Source organism: Aethalodelphis obliquidens, unplaced genomic scaffold (assembly GCF_003676395.1).
Source record: "Aethalodelphis obliquidens isolate GAN/ISIS:26980383/991018 unplaced genomic scaffold, ASM367639v1 scaffold31, whole genome shotgun sequence".
NCBI lineage: Eukaryota > Metazoa > Chordata > Mammalia > Artiodactyla > Delphinidae > Aethalodelphis > Aethalodelphis obliquidens.
The window spans coordinates 7,747,790-7,762,185 of NW_020837975.1; the positions used below are offsets into that span (position 1 = coordinate 7,747,790).

The 14,396-nt window shown below is 55.4% G+C and overlaps 1 protein-coding gene across 5 annotated transcripts in view; it reads left to right on the plus strand.

Annotated features, from left to right (window-relative positions):
- Positions 1-12,987, plus strand: part of PPARD (peroxisome proliferator activated receptor delta) — a 77,003-nt gene extending 64,016 nt beyond the window's left edge. For 4 of the 5 annotated variants that reach the window (XM_027127041.1, XM_027127042.1, XM_027127043.1 and 1 more), the window contains 5 exons: positions 7,672-7,826; positions 8,631-8,769; positions 9,415-9,617; positions 9,797-10,247; positions 10,892-11,146. In XM_027127041.1, the coding sequence (XP_026982842.1) occupies positions 7,672-7,826; positions 8,631-8,769; positions 9,415-9,617; positions 9,797-10,247; positions 10,892-11,139 (1,196 nt within the window). In that variant the 3' untranslated portion in view covers positions 11,140-11,146. Of the gene's footprint in view, positions 1-7,671; positions 7,827-8,630; positions 8,770-9,414; positions 9,618-9,796; positions 10,248-10,891 lie in introns of all 5 variants that reach the window. The other variant, XM_027127040.1, reaches the window with a different exon arrangement.
- The last annotated feature ends 1,409 nt before the right edge of the window (positions 12,988-14,396 follow it).

Below are 14,396 nucleotides of genomic sequence, written 5' to 3' on the forward strand. Positions count from 1 at the left end.
CTGATGGCTTTGCAGACCCAACCTTTCTCAGGAGAGAGGAATGAATGGCTGACCTGCACACAGGACCTGCACACACTGTCCTGAACTTGAGACAAGCGGGGAGGCTTAGGAGGCAGAGAGGAGATACTGGGAGCTAAGAATGAGCAAGAGTTGTCACTGAGGACACCAAGGGAGAGTGGAAGAGGAAGAGAGGGCCCTGGGGTTGGTGGCCTCACTGCCTACCCTAGCCCACACTGCCCCCATGGCTGGCCCAGGCACGTAGAAGTACCTGCAGTGTGGTGTCCTGTCCTGGGGTTTCCTACACACGCTGTGGGGACCATATCCCCAAATGATAGGCTGTTTGCATGCAGACCAGAGCGTGCTAGCTTGTGCGAAGCGGGCGAGGCGGGCATGGTGATGGCGTCTCGGGGAGCTGTACTGGTGGGGTTTAGAGCACGTGGGGAGACGTCTGGGGCAGAATTTACCCAGCCAGTCTCACAGTGCTGTGTATGATGTTGTGTTTAATAGATTCCGTTTATCAATAAATGGATGAATTGGCGGTAGAAAGACTTACTTGTTCAATAATTGAAATGGAGGGGGCTGTTTAACCTAATCATTAGGTGAAAGCCATAGTATATAAAATTCTACAAGACAAGCCCCCCACCAGAAAAACAGAAGCAGGGAATTCACGGTAGGACAAATACAAATGGCCAGAAAACATGAAACATTTTTCAGTCTACTCAATAGTCAGAGAAGGAATCTTCAGATGAGATGTTGTTTAGCCTGTCAGATTGGCAGCGAGGCCTGGGTTGGCCAGAGGGTGAGGACGTGGCCCTCCAGTAGTCCCTGAGGGTGGAAGGGGCAGCTGGGCAGTGCAGTCCATTACTACTTAGCGTGCATTCCTTTGACCCTACAGTTCCTCTTTTAGGAATGTATCCAGTGTAAATACTCGCTCAGCGTGCACAGAGATTTCCACACTTATCTATAGGAGCACTGCTCATAATAGCAGAAAATTAGAAAGTGTCCATGTGTGGGGAATTGGTTATATAAACTGTGGTAGAGCCATACGGTGGGATGCTCTGCAGTCATTAGGTCTGTGTATGCTGACAGGGAAGTAAGTTCCTGACAACTTGGGGATCCCATTGTTTAAAAATCCTTATAGGGCTTCCCTGGTGGCACAGTGGTTGAGAGTCTGCCTGCTAATGCAGGGGACACGGGTTTGAGCCCTGGTCTGGGAGAGTCCCACATGCCACGGAGCAGCCGGGCCTGTGAGCCACAACTATTGAGCCTGCGCATCTGGAGCCTGTGCTCCGCAACAAGAGAGGCCGCGATAGTGAGAGGCCCGCGCACTGCGATGAAGAGTGGCCCCCGCTCACCTCAACTAGAGAAAGCCCTTGCGCAGAAACGAAAACCCAACACAGCCAAAATAAATTAATTAATTAATAAACTCCTACCCCCAACATCTTCTTAAAAAAAAAAAATCCTTATATATCTTAGAAGGCACTGGACGAGGACACTCAAATAGCTAGTGAGGCTACTCTGAGGAGTAGGATTGTGGGTGGAGGGGATCTGTCAGATGCTACCTGTGTGCCCTTATGTGTTTTTCTCACCAAGCCTGCAGTATTCTCATAACTTAAAAAGCATATGCCTTACTTTCTTTAAAAGGGTAAAATTAGTTGTTGTTGTTTTCTTAAAAAAAAAAAAAAAGCCAGCAGGTGAGGGGCCCTGGAGATAGAGCTTCTTGTGTTGGGGATCACACAACCCAGAGCTAGAATCCCATGTCTGCCCCTGTGGGCTGTGGTCCTTGCCAGTGCCCTTACCTCTCCAATCTCAGGCTCTTTGCCTTTTAAGGCTGCATCCTGGGATTTCCCTGGTGGTCTAGTCTTTAGGATTCCAGGCTTTCACTGGGGTGGCCCAGGTTCAATCCCTGGTCGGGGAAGATCCCGCAAGCTGCGTGGTGTGGCCCAAAAAAAAAGCTGCATCCTGCCCATCTCAAGGGCCGGCTGGGTGAGGAGTCAGTGGTGGCATATGACATGCCACAGGCGCTAGTCAGCACGTGCTGGCTCCCTGCCCCACCCTGTGAGTCTATGACTTTGGCCTCTGGAGCCCCCTCAGGGACCCATGAGGATGAGGCACAGTCTAAAGGCCCTGGAACAGCAGGAAGGCTGCACAGTGTGCTTTCCTTCTGACCCTCCAGAGGTTCTGCGCTGACCCTGTGCATCTCTGTACCAAGCTCAGCACCTGCCAAGCCCTTCCCCCCACCCAGGAGGCGGGCAGGACAGGCCTCATCATTAGCGCTCAGCAAAGAGGAAGCTCACGTGCCCGGGTCCCCCGGCTGGGCAGGGGCAGCTGAGCCAGCGTTCACCTCCCACTCCCACCCTCTTCCTCTCTTGCTTTAGTGATGAAGGTCCCAGTCACACCCAAGAAAGAAGTCAGGGGTCTCAGCGCAGGGCTGAGGAAGATAAAGTGTCCTTCCTCTTGGCCTTGGTGCCTCCTCTCAGTCAGCAAGTGCTTGGTGGGTGTCCAGCAGGGGTCGGCCATCCAGTGAAGGGCAAGACTGAGTGCCTGCCCTGAGGAGCCCACAGTCCAGGCCAACAGAAGTAAGGAGGCTGCTTGGTAACCCAGCCCCAGAGTCCTACAGAATTGGCCCTGACTTCAGAAGCTGTTTGCCTTTGGGGCTCTGCCAGCAAAGTAAATAGACAGGGCTGTTCCCTCTGGGCCACCCTCACAGCTATGACAACAACCTATCTCCAGTGATGGAGACTAGATATACAGGAGAACTCTTGACTACACTAATGACGTGAATAAGGTCAATAGCGTGTGTTTGCTGAACCTGTAATCAGAGATGGTGCAACTGATACTTCACTCTCTGCGTGACAGGGGTAGTGCTTATGCTGAGTCCAAACATTTGAATAATGGCATAGTGTTATCCTTGGCAGTGACGCGTCTCATCGTTTATCATAATCACGAACTGTTAATTAGTAGTAATGAACACACGTACACACATAGACGGAAAGTCACGGAGTGCAGTGGGTAAGAGCTCAGCCCCAGGGGTTGGATGGTTCTGGGTGATAGTTCTCACGCTGCCACTGTGTTAGTCAGGGTTCTCTAGAGAAACAGAAACAAGAGGAGGTGCGCGCGTGTGTGTGTGTGTGTATGCGCGCAGAGAGAGAGGTTTATTTTAAGGAATTGGCTCATGTAATTGTGAGGGTTGGCAACTCGAAATTCTGCAGGCAGGCCAGCAGGCTGGAGACCTGGGCTTGTTGATAATGTAGCTCAAGTCTGAGGCAGCCTGGAGGCAGAATTCCTTCTTCCTTGGGGAGGCCTTGGTCCTATTTTCCTCAGGCCTTCAACTGACTGGCTGGGGCCTGCTCACATTGTGGAGACTCATGATTTAAATGTCAATCACACCTAAAAAATCCCTTCACAGTAACAGGTAGACTAGTGTTTGACCAAAAGCTGGATTCCATGGGTACTTGGCCTGGCCAAGCTGACGTAAAATTAGCCATCAGAGCCACTGTCAGTGTGTCACTTAGCCTTCTGAGGCTGTTTCCTCACCTGTGAAACAGGCGTTAAGAAGACCTGCCTGAAGGGTTGTTTTGTGGGTCACGTGAGGCTAATGGTGTAAAGTGTCCAATAGAGGGCCTGGAACACAGTAGGCGTGCACTAAAAAAGAGGTGTTATTGCTTCAAACACACAGCCCTTGCAGGGACTCAGATTTAGGGTCAGATCCCAGTCCCACCATGTACTGGACAGGTACTCTCGGACAGATTCCGCAACTTCCCGAGCCTCAGTTTCCTCACCTTTAAATGGTGGCAGTTACTGTCTTCCAAGATGATTTGAAATGATACTAATGAGCATAAAGACACTAACGTTCGGCACTTAGTAGGGGCCTGATAAACGCTGCTTCTTTCCCCTTCCCTCCCAGGACTGGTAGAGGCAGGCCCTCAGGAGGGGTTTGGGAGGCCAGGCAGGCAGGGTGTGGCTGGGGCAGAAGTTCAGAGGTGGGGCTCAGGGCCCAGATGATGGCCATCAGGTGAGCAAGGGCATCTCCTGAGAGCAGAGGAGGAGGCCAGGTGAGAGGACTGCCCTGGGCTGGCCCAGGAGAGTGGCTTTGCAGGCAGACAGCCCTCAGAGGGCGAGCCCAGGGTGTCTTCCATCCAGCATGCCTGGGGGTCCCTGAGGCAGAGGATCCCTGAGGCAGGGGCTCCCAGTGGGAGGGAGGGCCTCTTGGAAGCCCAGTCTCCTGCTAAGAGGTCATGGGGTGGGGGGACCTTCAGAAGCTGGTCCCTTGAATGGGGAGCATTCTGCCATCATTACTTTTGGGTAGGATGTGATGGTGATTGGAGGATAAAGTCTTAAGCCAGGTGGTCAACAAGGAAGAAAGAGAACCTTTATCTTTGGAAAACTCACCACGAAGTGATGGGATACCCCAATACACATGTACCCCACAACAAAACCTACCCCTGTAGGATACATACACTCCACCCGCCCCAGTCCCTCATCTCCCCTGCCTCTTTCTACCTCGTGTGTCAGTTATTCAAGTTCTCTTATTCCCCTCAAATAGGTGGGGGTGGGGTGGGGGGCCCTTGTCCCATCACCCTTCCGCCCCATGCTTCCCAGACTACCTGTGCCCATCCACCACCTGGGGGGCAGGACACGCCCAGGGCCCCCACGCTGCCCTGGGTCTCTTTCCCCCCCCAGTCCAGTTTGCCACTCTTCCTGACTGGGGCCCCCCTGGGACACTCACCCTGGGCCTCTCCCTACAGTCCAGAGCTCTGGCTGCCTCTGTGGTCCATGGGGCTTGGGCACTTTGGCTTCTTCCAGGGTGAGCAGGGGCGGCGGCAGGCCAGAAGTGAGAGGAGGCTAGGTCTTGTTCGGGGCTCTCCGGGCCTCATAAGCAGAGGACCCTCCTCCCCCACCTTGGGTTTCTGTGAAGCCATGGGGAAGAAGAACAAGCAGCCAGAGGAAGGAAGAGGAACGGCGCCTGCCTGTGTGGGCACATGCTTGGGAGCTGCAGAAGTGCAGCTTTCTGATACTAATGAGCCTCATCCTAACTTAAGCTGATATTTCCACAGCACTTCCAAGGTCCAGGAACTTTCTCTGTTAACTCCTCTGCTCCTCACGGTGACTCTGAGACACATGCTCCTGTCACCTCCATTTGCAGAGGAGGAGACAGGCCCAGAGGGCAGAGCTGGGTTGTGAGCGTCGGACCCCCGACCTGATCTCAGGCTGTGTGGCTCCTGAGGCCATTCTCACCCCCTAGGCGGGCTGCTTCTGAGCACCTGGAAGCCAGCTTGGGGGTCATCGAAGCCCTGACCTTTGAGCCCAGAGAGGGGAGCAGTCACCTTCCCTGACCACCTCACGTCCAGTCCTGCACCACTCTGCCTGCCCCGCCACTGGCCTTGCCACTTGCTACCTTGTGTCCTAGTGTTCTTACCTCAGCTGGTTGAGGGCAGGGTCTGACTCCCGCTCTGCACACAGCAGGTGCTCATCAAATGTCTGTGGAATGAAAAGGTAGGGTGGCATTGCCATGTGCCATACCAACAGCAACCAAGTGACCAGACACCTGCCAGGCCTCCAGGGCCACAAGGGGGACGAGGAAGGCACCACCAAGAGGTGGGAACAGACTGGGGTGAGAGGTCACTGTGGACCAGACTCAGTGGAGGAGGTGGCTTTTGAGATCCAAAGGGAATGTGAGTAGAGACGTGCCGAGTCTAGCAGAGGAGGCAGACGTGCAAACCACATAAACAACACCGCTTACAAGAAGTGCCAGAAAGCAGACATGCACACAGACCACACAGATCGGGGGAGGAAGTGCCGGAAACCCTCCCTGCCCGGCGTCTGCGTAGGTCTCTACAGAGCGATTTTACATGTTATCTCGTTTTCTCCCAGCAGACGGTAATGTGAATTCCATTGCCCCCGCGATATCGCGGGCAGGAGCTGCGGGTCCAGCGCAGCCCCTCCAGCCCCCGGGCGCTGAGGCCAGGACGCCCAGGCTGCTTGAGGACCACTTAGTCCAGAGTCGCTGAGCGCCTGCCGCGTCCAGCAGCAGCGCCCTGGTGGACGGAGTCCCTGCCCCGAGGCCCTTATGTCCTGGTGCGGGGCGTCCAGTGCTCAGTGAACACAAAGGCTCCGGAGAAGACCAGAAGGGGTCGGCCCGACACCCACCCCACCCCACAGGCTGCCGGCTCCCCGCAGCGCATGCGCAGGAGCCGAGGGCACCCGCTCTCCCAGTCCGTGGGCTGAGGCGGGCGCGGTTACACCCCTTGGAGTGACTGAATTTGAGAGCTAAGGCTCTGTGACAGGCCAGGCTGTTTCAGGAAGCAGGGACTGTGTCACCCCTACCCTCCCCAGCCCAGGGGTCTGGTGCTCGCGCTCCTTCCTGCTGGCGGGGTGAGGTGTGGCTGGAGGCTTTCCTGCTGTCACTCCTAGGACCCCAGGGGACACCGGGAGAGCTGGGAGGAAGGTGTCGGAAAGTGGAGTAGGCTTTGGTCTCGGGGTAGCTCCATCGTGGGGAGTCAGGCTCTTGTGCAGTGACCATACTGTAGAGAGGGTGGAAGGCAGGCCCGGAAAACCTTAAGTGTGGGCTGACCGCCGTGGCTTGGGTCTCCCTGCGGAGCTGTCTGCTCTAAGCCACTGCTCCTCTGGTCTGGGGATTTAGCCCCTGCCCCTGAGGAGGTTGCTCAGTTGTCAGGAAGAAAGCAGAGAACAGCAGGTTGGCAGGCCAGCCTGGCAGAGGCAGGGCAGGCGGCCCGTGGGATCACACAGGGGCACTGGGCTGGGGGCAGAGACGGGCCCAGTCAGGCCCCCTTTCCCAGGGAAGGGCTCATTTCTGAGCGTCCAGGGGAGAGATTCAGGAGGGACCCAGCAGCCATTCTCACTAAGTCACCTGACGGCACAAATACCCTGAAGTCGCCTGTGGCCAACTGCTTTCCTCGCCAACACTCAACACGGGGTTCAGATGTCTGAACATTTAACAGGAAAACACTCGAGGAAGTTCAGTCCACTGCCTGGTCATAGTGACTGAGATTTCTGCTTTTTCTGCTCTAGCAAGAAGTTGCGTGGGAATGCCTTTGAGCTTCTTGAAAGATCCTTTGCAGCATCTCAGGAGTCCATGCAGGAATCAGATTTCTGGGGTGGGGGCTGAGCTCTGCAGAGGCCTGCGCTTCTGTAGCCTCCACAAAACACATTTCACACAATCCCCTGTGGGCCCACACCGTGGAGTCTCTTAAGCCAGGGAGCCACTTCCTAAAGACAGTCTAAAGAGAATCTCTCTGCTTCTTCCCTGTTGCTCCCCTCCTCCCAAAACACAACCATCCCCCGCATGCCCTCTCCCCGCCAGCAGTGAGCTCAGCCCAGGCAGGTCTAACTCAGTCCAGATAGTAAGCTGCCTTTCTGGAACACTTGCTGGGTGTCGGGTCTGGGGGAAATGCTTTGGACACTTTCGTCCTCCACCCAGAGAAGCTGTCATTGACCCCACATTCTAGATGTAGACGCTGATCCTCAGAAAGTTGACTCCCAGAGGTCACATAGCCCTTAAGTGGCTGAGCCAAGACTGTGATTCCCGCCCTGCCACCTGGGCTGCCCTGCGGGCTCTGGTCACCTCCCCAGGCCCCCAGGCCTGGCAGAACACAAAGCTGCCCCTGTGTTGTATGTCTGCTGACCTCTCCCTGTGTTGTGTGTCTGCAGACCTCTCCCGGAGCTGCTCTCCACCCTCACTGCTGGACCAGCTGCAGATGGGCTGCGATGGGACCTCATGTGGCAGCCTCAACATGGAGTGCCGGGTGTGCGGGGACAAGGCATCAGGCTTCCACTACGGTGTTCATGCGTGCGAGGGGTGCAAGGTACGGGCAGTGGAGGGGTGGCTGCCCATCAGGGCTGTGATCACATGGTGAGTTGACCTGCCAGGAAGGCTTTCCCTGCTGTCGGGCAAGGTCCTGACCATACCCACTGTGGAATTCCTGCCTGGGAGGCAGCCAGGCCCTTGGGCCCGTTCCAGGCTTAGCTCTGGGTCCTGTTGTAGAGGAGGGGTTCCCTCGCTGGGTCTGCCCCGCTGGGTACCGTTGGTGCCGACCCAGTCACTCACCTGGGCTCTCTGGGCTGCTGGCGCCCCCTGGGGACCTGACACGAGAAGACAGGTAGGACAGGATGAGGGTCTTGGGCTTGAGCCATCTTCCCAAGGTCAGGGTTTCCTGCGCCTCAAAGCCCGAGGGGGCTCTTTGATAAAAAAGGAAACGTTATATTTCTTTTTCTGGTTTTGCTTTTGGATTCTTCCTACTAACTGCACACCCATCAAAATTTCACATATTATTTTATTAAACGACTACCTAGAAAAGATGCAGAACCAGGTTGCATTTACGAATAAATCAAGTTAGCCACAGTACAGTTTTGTTTCACCAAACTAACAAAGAAGCACTTAAAATAAATATGCTATATTATTTCAGTTATTTTCAAAAGTTTTAGAGTTGTTTACTTTCTTTCTCCCTTTCTCCTCCAATAATATTTCCCCCCCCCATTACTTCCAAAATTCAGGAATTGTTACATCTCGATGCATAATCAAGCCCCCTGGCACAGCCCAGCAGTCAGGGTTTTACCCTTTCTCCCTTCCTCGTGGCTCTTCTCTTCCTCACCTGTCCCCTGTCCCTCAGGGCTTCTTCCGTCGAACAATCCGCATGAAGCTGGAATACGAGAAGTGTGAGCGGATCTGCAAGATCCAGAAGAAGAACCGCAACAAGTGCCAGTACTGCCGCTTCCAGAAATGCCTGGCGCTGGGCATGTCGCACAACGGTGAGCCAACCTGAAACCAGGTTTCCGAGAGCCCAGGAACAGAAAGGGGGTGCCCTCAGAGCAGCGCCCAGCAGACAGTCAGTACGCGGGTCAGCTTTGCCCTTGCTGAGGCCTGCCTTCCCAGACTGCCCAGGACCCGCCATGCTTCCCAGGCCGGGGGCAGTTGCCACCTGTCTGCACCTGAGCCTCACCCTCTCTGGCCCAGAAGGGACCTGGGAATTGACCCTAACTCCAGTAGTGTTGGAAACACCACTCCCGGAACCTTGAGCCTGTCTTGGATAACCTGACAGGGTGTGAAAAGCCACTGCCAAGGCCCAGGATCCCCTCAGGTTTTCTTGGTTGTTGAGGGCAGGCAGGAGCCAGTGAGTGACCACGTGTGTCAGCTGCCAGGAGCGAGGCTGGAGATTGCTGGAGGCCGGCACTCCCGGGAGACAGAGCCTGCTGGGCTCTGTGAACAAGACAGACAGAAGCCCTGCCCCTCCGGAGCTTATATTCTGGAGGGGTTCTCCAACATTCCAACTTGCTGGCTCTAGAGCTTCTTAGGGCCTTGTGCTCAAAAAGTGTGTCTCCGTCTTTGGCTTGTGTACCTTAGAGGTGCTGGCCCCTGCCCAGGCTCCTCCATGACTGTCCCCCTTCCCCATGCAGCCATCCGCTTTGGCCGGATGCCAGAGGCTGAGAAGAGGAAACTGGTGGCAGGGCTGACGGCAAACGAGGGGAGTCAACACAACCCCCAGGTGGCTGACCTGAGGGCCTTCTCCAAGCACATCTACAGTGCCTACCTGAAAAACTTCAACATGACCAAAAAGAAGGCCCGTGGCATCCTCACCGGCAAGGCCAGCCACACGGCGGTGAGTGTCACTGCTCAGCCTGGCAGCACCCCGGGCTCTGGGCCCTGCTGCCACCTGCCTGACTCCTGGGAGAACCAGGCCTCCTCCCTTCCCTCACTTCGTGGTACAGGCAAGGGGTACGGGGCACACATGGGCGGGGGTCCCCCGAGGCCTGGCCTCTAACGGGGCCTGGTTTTCAGCCCTTTGTGATCCACGACATCGAGACATTGTGGCAGGCAGAGAAGGGCCTGGTGTGGAAGCAGCTGGTGAACGGTCTGCCCCCCTACAAGGAGATCAGCGTGCACGTCTTCTACCGCTGCCAGTGCACCACGGTGGAGACCGTGCGTGAGCTCACCGAGTTCGCCAAGAGCATCCCCAGCTTCAGCGACCTCTTCCTCAACGACCAGGTGACCCTTCTCAAGTATGGTGTGCACGAGGCCATCTTTGCCATGCTGGCCTCCATCGTCAATAAGGACGGGCTTCTGGTGGCCAACGGCACTGGTTTTGTCACCCGTGAGTTCCTGCGCAGCCTCCGAAAGCCCTTCAGTGACATCATCGAGCCCAAGTTCGAGTTTGCTGTCAAGTTCAATGCCCTGGAACTTGATGACAGTGACCTGGCTCTCTTCATCGCGGCTATCATTCTGTGCGGAGGTAAGTGAGGGAGGGGCAGTGGGTCAGCCCCGCACAGCCAGCCCTCCTGGGGGCTGGGCCCTCACTGCAGGGGCCAAGCCTAAGCTCTGACAGCAGGAGGAAGGGTCCATGTGATGATGGCAGTGGAACATGTAAGGCACTAACTGTGTGCAGGACCAGCTCCATCTAGTATAGATGGAGATGAGATAGAAAAAAGACTGAAAGGAAATGTACCAACATGTTGATGGGGGTTATTTCTGATAGTGGAGAAATTTTCTGTGTTTTACCTGCATTTTTCAAATTCCAGCACAATAAATATAGTAAGACTCACGCTGACAGTGGCATAGAGCTTGCTTCATGCCAGGCACTGTTCCAGTTCCTTTTCCTAGATTATAACTCTTTAATCCTCATAATGACTCTATGCCAGAGGCACTTCTGTTATCCCCATTTTGCAGATGAGGAAACTGAGGTCCAGAGAGGCTGAGTGACCTGCCCGTAGCCTCATTGCTAGTCTGTGGTAGAGAAGAGGTTTGAGTCCAGGCAGGGAGGCCCACTTTTCCCAGGGCCAAGTTGCCCACACCGGTGGGGTTAGGGGAGCTGCCCTGCCCTCCTGAGACCCCCTGTGTGCCTGCTGCCTCCCACACCCCTGCCCTCTGTCCCCACAGATCGGCCAGGCCTCATGAACGTGTCACAGGTGGAGGCCATCCAGGACACCATCCTGCGCGCCCTCGAGTTCCACCTGCAGGCCAACCACCCTGACGCCCAGTACCTCTTCCCCAAACTGCTGCAGAAGATGGCTGACCTGCGGCAGCTGGTCACCGAGCACGCCCAGATGATGCAGCGGATCAAGAAGACGGAGACCGAGACCTCGCTGCACCCCCTGCTCCAGGAGATCTACAAGGACATGTACTGAGGGCTTCTCTGTCGACCAGCCGCTGAGCACTGGGCCTGGTGGCCGAGGGGGAATCACACACAGTCGGCCCACCTCCCTCTCCCTTCCCCGGCTCCCTCCCTTCTCAGCTCCTCTGTCTTCTCTCATTTCTTTGTTCTTTTTCTTCCTTCCTCTCTCGCCCTCCCTTTCTCTTTCCCCATCTCCGTGTCTGTCCCTCTTCCTCTTCCTGTGAGGCAGTTTGTGTTATTTCACCAGCAGCACAGAACAGCACCTCTGCTTCCCCCCCCCCCCCCCCCCCTACCGACCCCCCCCCCCCCCCCCCCACCCCGCACCCCGCAGCAGGAGGGGCCGGGCCTGCCCTCTGCACCAACAGTCCCCTTCTCCCGTCTTCAGTCTTCACAGCAAAGGGCTCGAGCCATCCAAAGAAACACTAAGCTCTCTGGGCCTGGCTTCCCAGGGAAGGTAAGCAGGGCCAGGGCTGAGTGCAGAGCGGCCCCTGGTCACCGGGTCCCTGGTGGAGGATGCCTCCCCCTGCAGGCGGCCCGGCCGGGGCTTTAGCTTGGCTCCCAGCAGGCAGCGCACACCTCAGCCCTGCTGAGCCGCCGCCCTTCCCTTCTTTTCACCGGTCTCGCAGGCCAGTGTCACTGATGGCCCCCACGCTGGCCGCTGGGGGACACGCGCCCAGCCTGGATAGAGGTGGGGGTCCCTACACCCCCACTGACGAGGAGCGAGCTTAAAGAGAGGCGGAGGGAGGTAGGGGAGATGGCGAGCCGGGGACTTGCTTCTGAGCCCAGGCCTGGGGCGGGTCCCCCATCAGCACCCCACTCTGTCTGCCTCTCTGCAGCGCCACCGACTCCTGCCTACAGGTGTCGGCACCGCGCTCCCCCAGGCAGCGCCAGGGCCTGGCCTCACAAGCGCCCCTCCTTTCTCTGGCCTCCGGGAGACACTGGCAGTGGCTCCAGCCCAGCTGAAGCTCACTCCCCACACACACTCCCTCCAGCCCACACACCACAAGCACTGAAATCACTTTACCTGCAGGTTCCACACCTCTCACCCTCCCCTCCCTGAGGCAGGCGAGTGCCCAGAGGGGCCTGCAGGTGGACGGGCAGAGCTGTGCCCCTGTTCCCGAGGCTAGGCCGGATCCCTTGGTGGGCACGGGGTCCTGTGGACCCAGCCCAGCACCTGCTCACAGGGGAGGTACTGGGGATAAACTGATCCTTCTCGTTTGTGACACCCTCTGTCCCAGCAACTCTGCTGCCCTCCCCTTTTCCTTGTATTTGGCCCAGCTGGTCACCTGGAACTCTCCCTGTACTGCCTCTGGTGACCAAGGACCTTGCTAGGCCCAGTCCCACTCGTGGCCCCGCCCCTCCCCCTCATCCCCATTGATAAGCACTCACCCCAGAGGAGGGGCAGAAGCACAGCTTGGAGCGCTGCCGTCTGAGCAGAGGACAGAGAGCCTACCCAGGCTGCTTCTCCAGGAAGGAAACAGGTCTGGAGGGGTGAGGGGCTGACTGGCGTCTCTGAGAAAGGTGGCGGGACATGTGGGGTTAGAGCCCAGGCTTCCTGGGTCCTGTCTGGTCTTCCTTTTGGAGGGGCCTTTCCATGCCTGAGGATCACTCTCTACTGGCAAGATTCTCCCCTCCCCTCCCCCCCCTCCCCCGCCATGCACCCCATCCTCATCCTCATCCCCCTCCCCAGTTCTGGTACTGAGGATACAGCTCTTCTCAGTGTCTGAACAATCTCTAAAATTGAAATGTATATTTTTGCTAGGAGCCCCAGCTTCCTGTGTTTTTAATATAAATAGTGTATACAGACTGATGGAACTTTAAATAAATGGGAATTAAATATTTAAGAGTTGATTTAAGCTAACTCAGCTTACAGTGTTTTTCCTGGGGGCTGATGAGACCCCTCCCTCTCTTCCACATCCAGTGCACAGAGGGGGAGACTTGGTCAGGCAAATGAGACTGTGGGGTGCTGGCCCGGGTGGCGGGGTCATTTCTGGCTTGTGGGGCTGCCCATCGTTCCCCCTCACCTCTTGCACTGCTCACCACTCATCAGTCAGCAAGGTTTGTGGAGAACTGAGAAGATGCCATCCCACCCGGAGGGAGCATTTGGGGTGGGAGGGGGAGAAAGGATACACACCCTCTGAGAAGGGTGTGTGGAACCATGGCACAAACCAGGTTTGGGGGTGAGGGCGTCTGGGAGGGGCTAAGAAGGGCCTGGGAGGAGGCATGTCCCCTTGGGCCTTGGGTGGTATGTGGGACTTGCACAGGTTTTTGGGGGGTTTTTGCCACGCCATGCGGGATCTTAGTTCCCCAACCGGGGATCGAACCCATTCCCCCTGGAGTGGAAGCACGGCATCTTAACCACTGGACCACCAGGGAAGTCCCTGGGACTTGCACAGTTTTACCCCACAAGACATCAGGGCTTTCCTCTCCTTAGCTGACACCCCAGTTTTCTCCTTTACTTACAGTGGTACCATCTCCACAGACAAATCAATCAAAAATTTAGACTAAAAAAGAAAGCAACCTTAAGAGAATTAGAAGATACTGTCTTTGTGATAATTCTGTAAAACTTCTGAAACTTAAAAAGGTTTATTATTAAAGGAAGAAATGGGGTCCCAGGCTGGTAATATGCCTGAGGAGCCTGGAAGAAGCAGACGCAAAACCCTTCTGGAGGACAGACACAGGCAGTACAGAACTCCCACAAAATTACAAACATGAAGAAACAGCCTGCATGAAAATAAATAGAATAATGAGTGAAATTAGAGCCCCAGGACATCAAAAAGTATAGCTATTGATTATCATATAAGAGACAAATAAGTTTTATATTAAAAATATAAAGATATGAAAATCATACTAAAGAAACAGTTTGCTTTTTAAGGAAAAAAAAAAAGACAAACATTTTAAAAGAAATACCTGGAATTTCCAGGAAAAAAATGAGTTAAAAAACAGACACAGCCAAAGAGATCATTTTTGCCCCTCAGAAAAGATCTGTAGAAACTATCCCCAAAATAACATAGGAAAACCAAGATAGAAAATGTGGAAAGGAAGAATAACAATACAAATTCTCATATACTGCAGAAGAGAGTAGAAGTTGATAAAATCAACTTGAAAATTCGGCAAAATCTTGTAAAGTTAAAATGCACCTGTGGAAGCTGTGAGGCATCACCCAGGTTCCACCCCTCAGAACCCAGGCACTGAGGTCCGTGGCTGCTGGGCTCACAGCTGAGTTCCTCTCAGGAAATTGCCTGCAGTGAAGGGGGCCGCCTTGCCCCG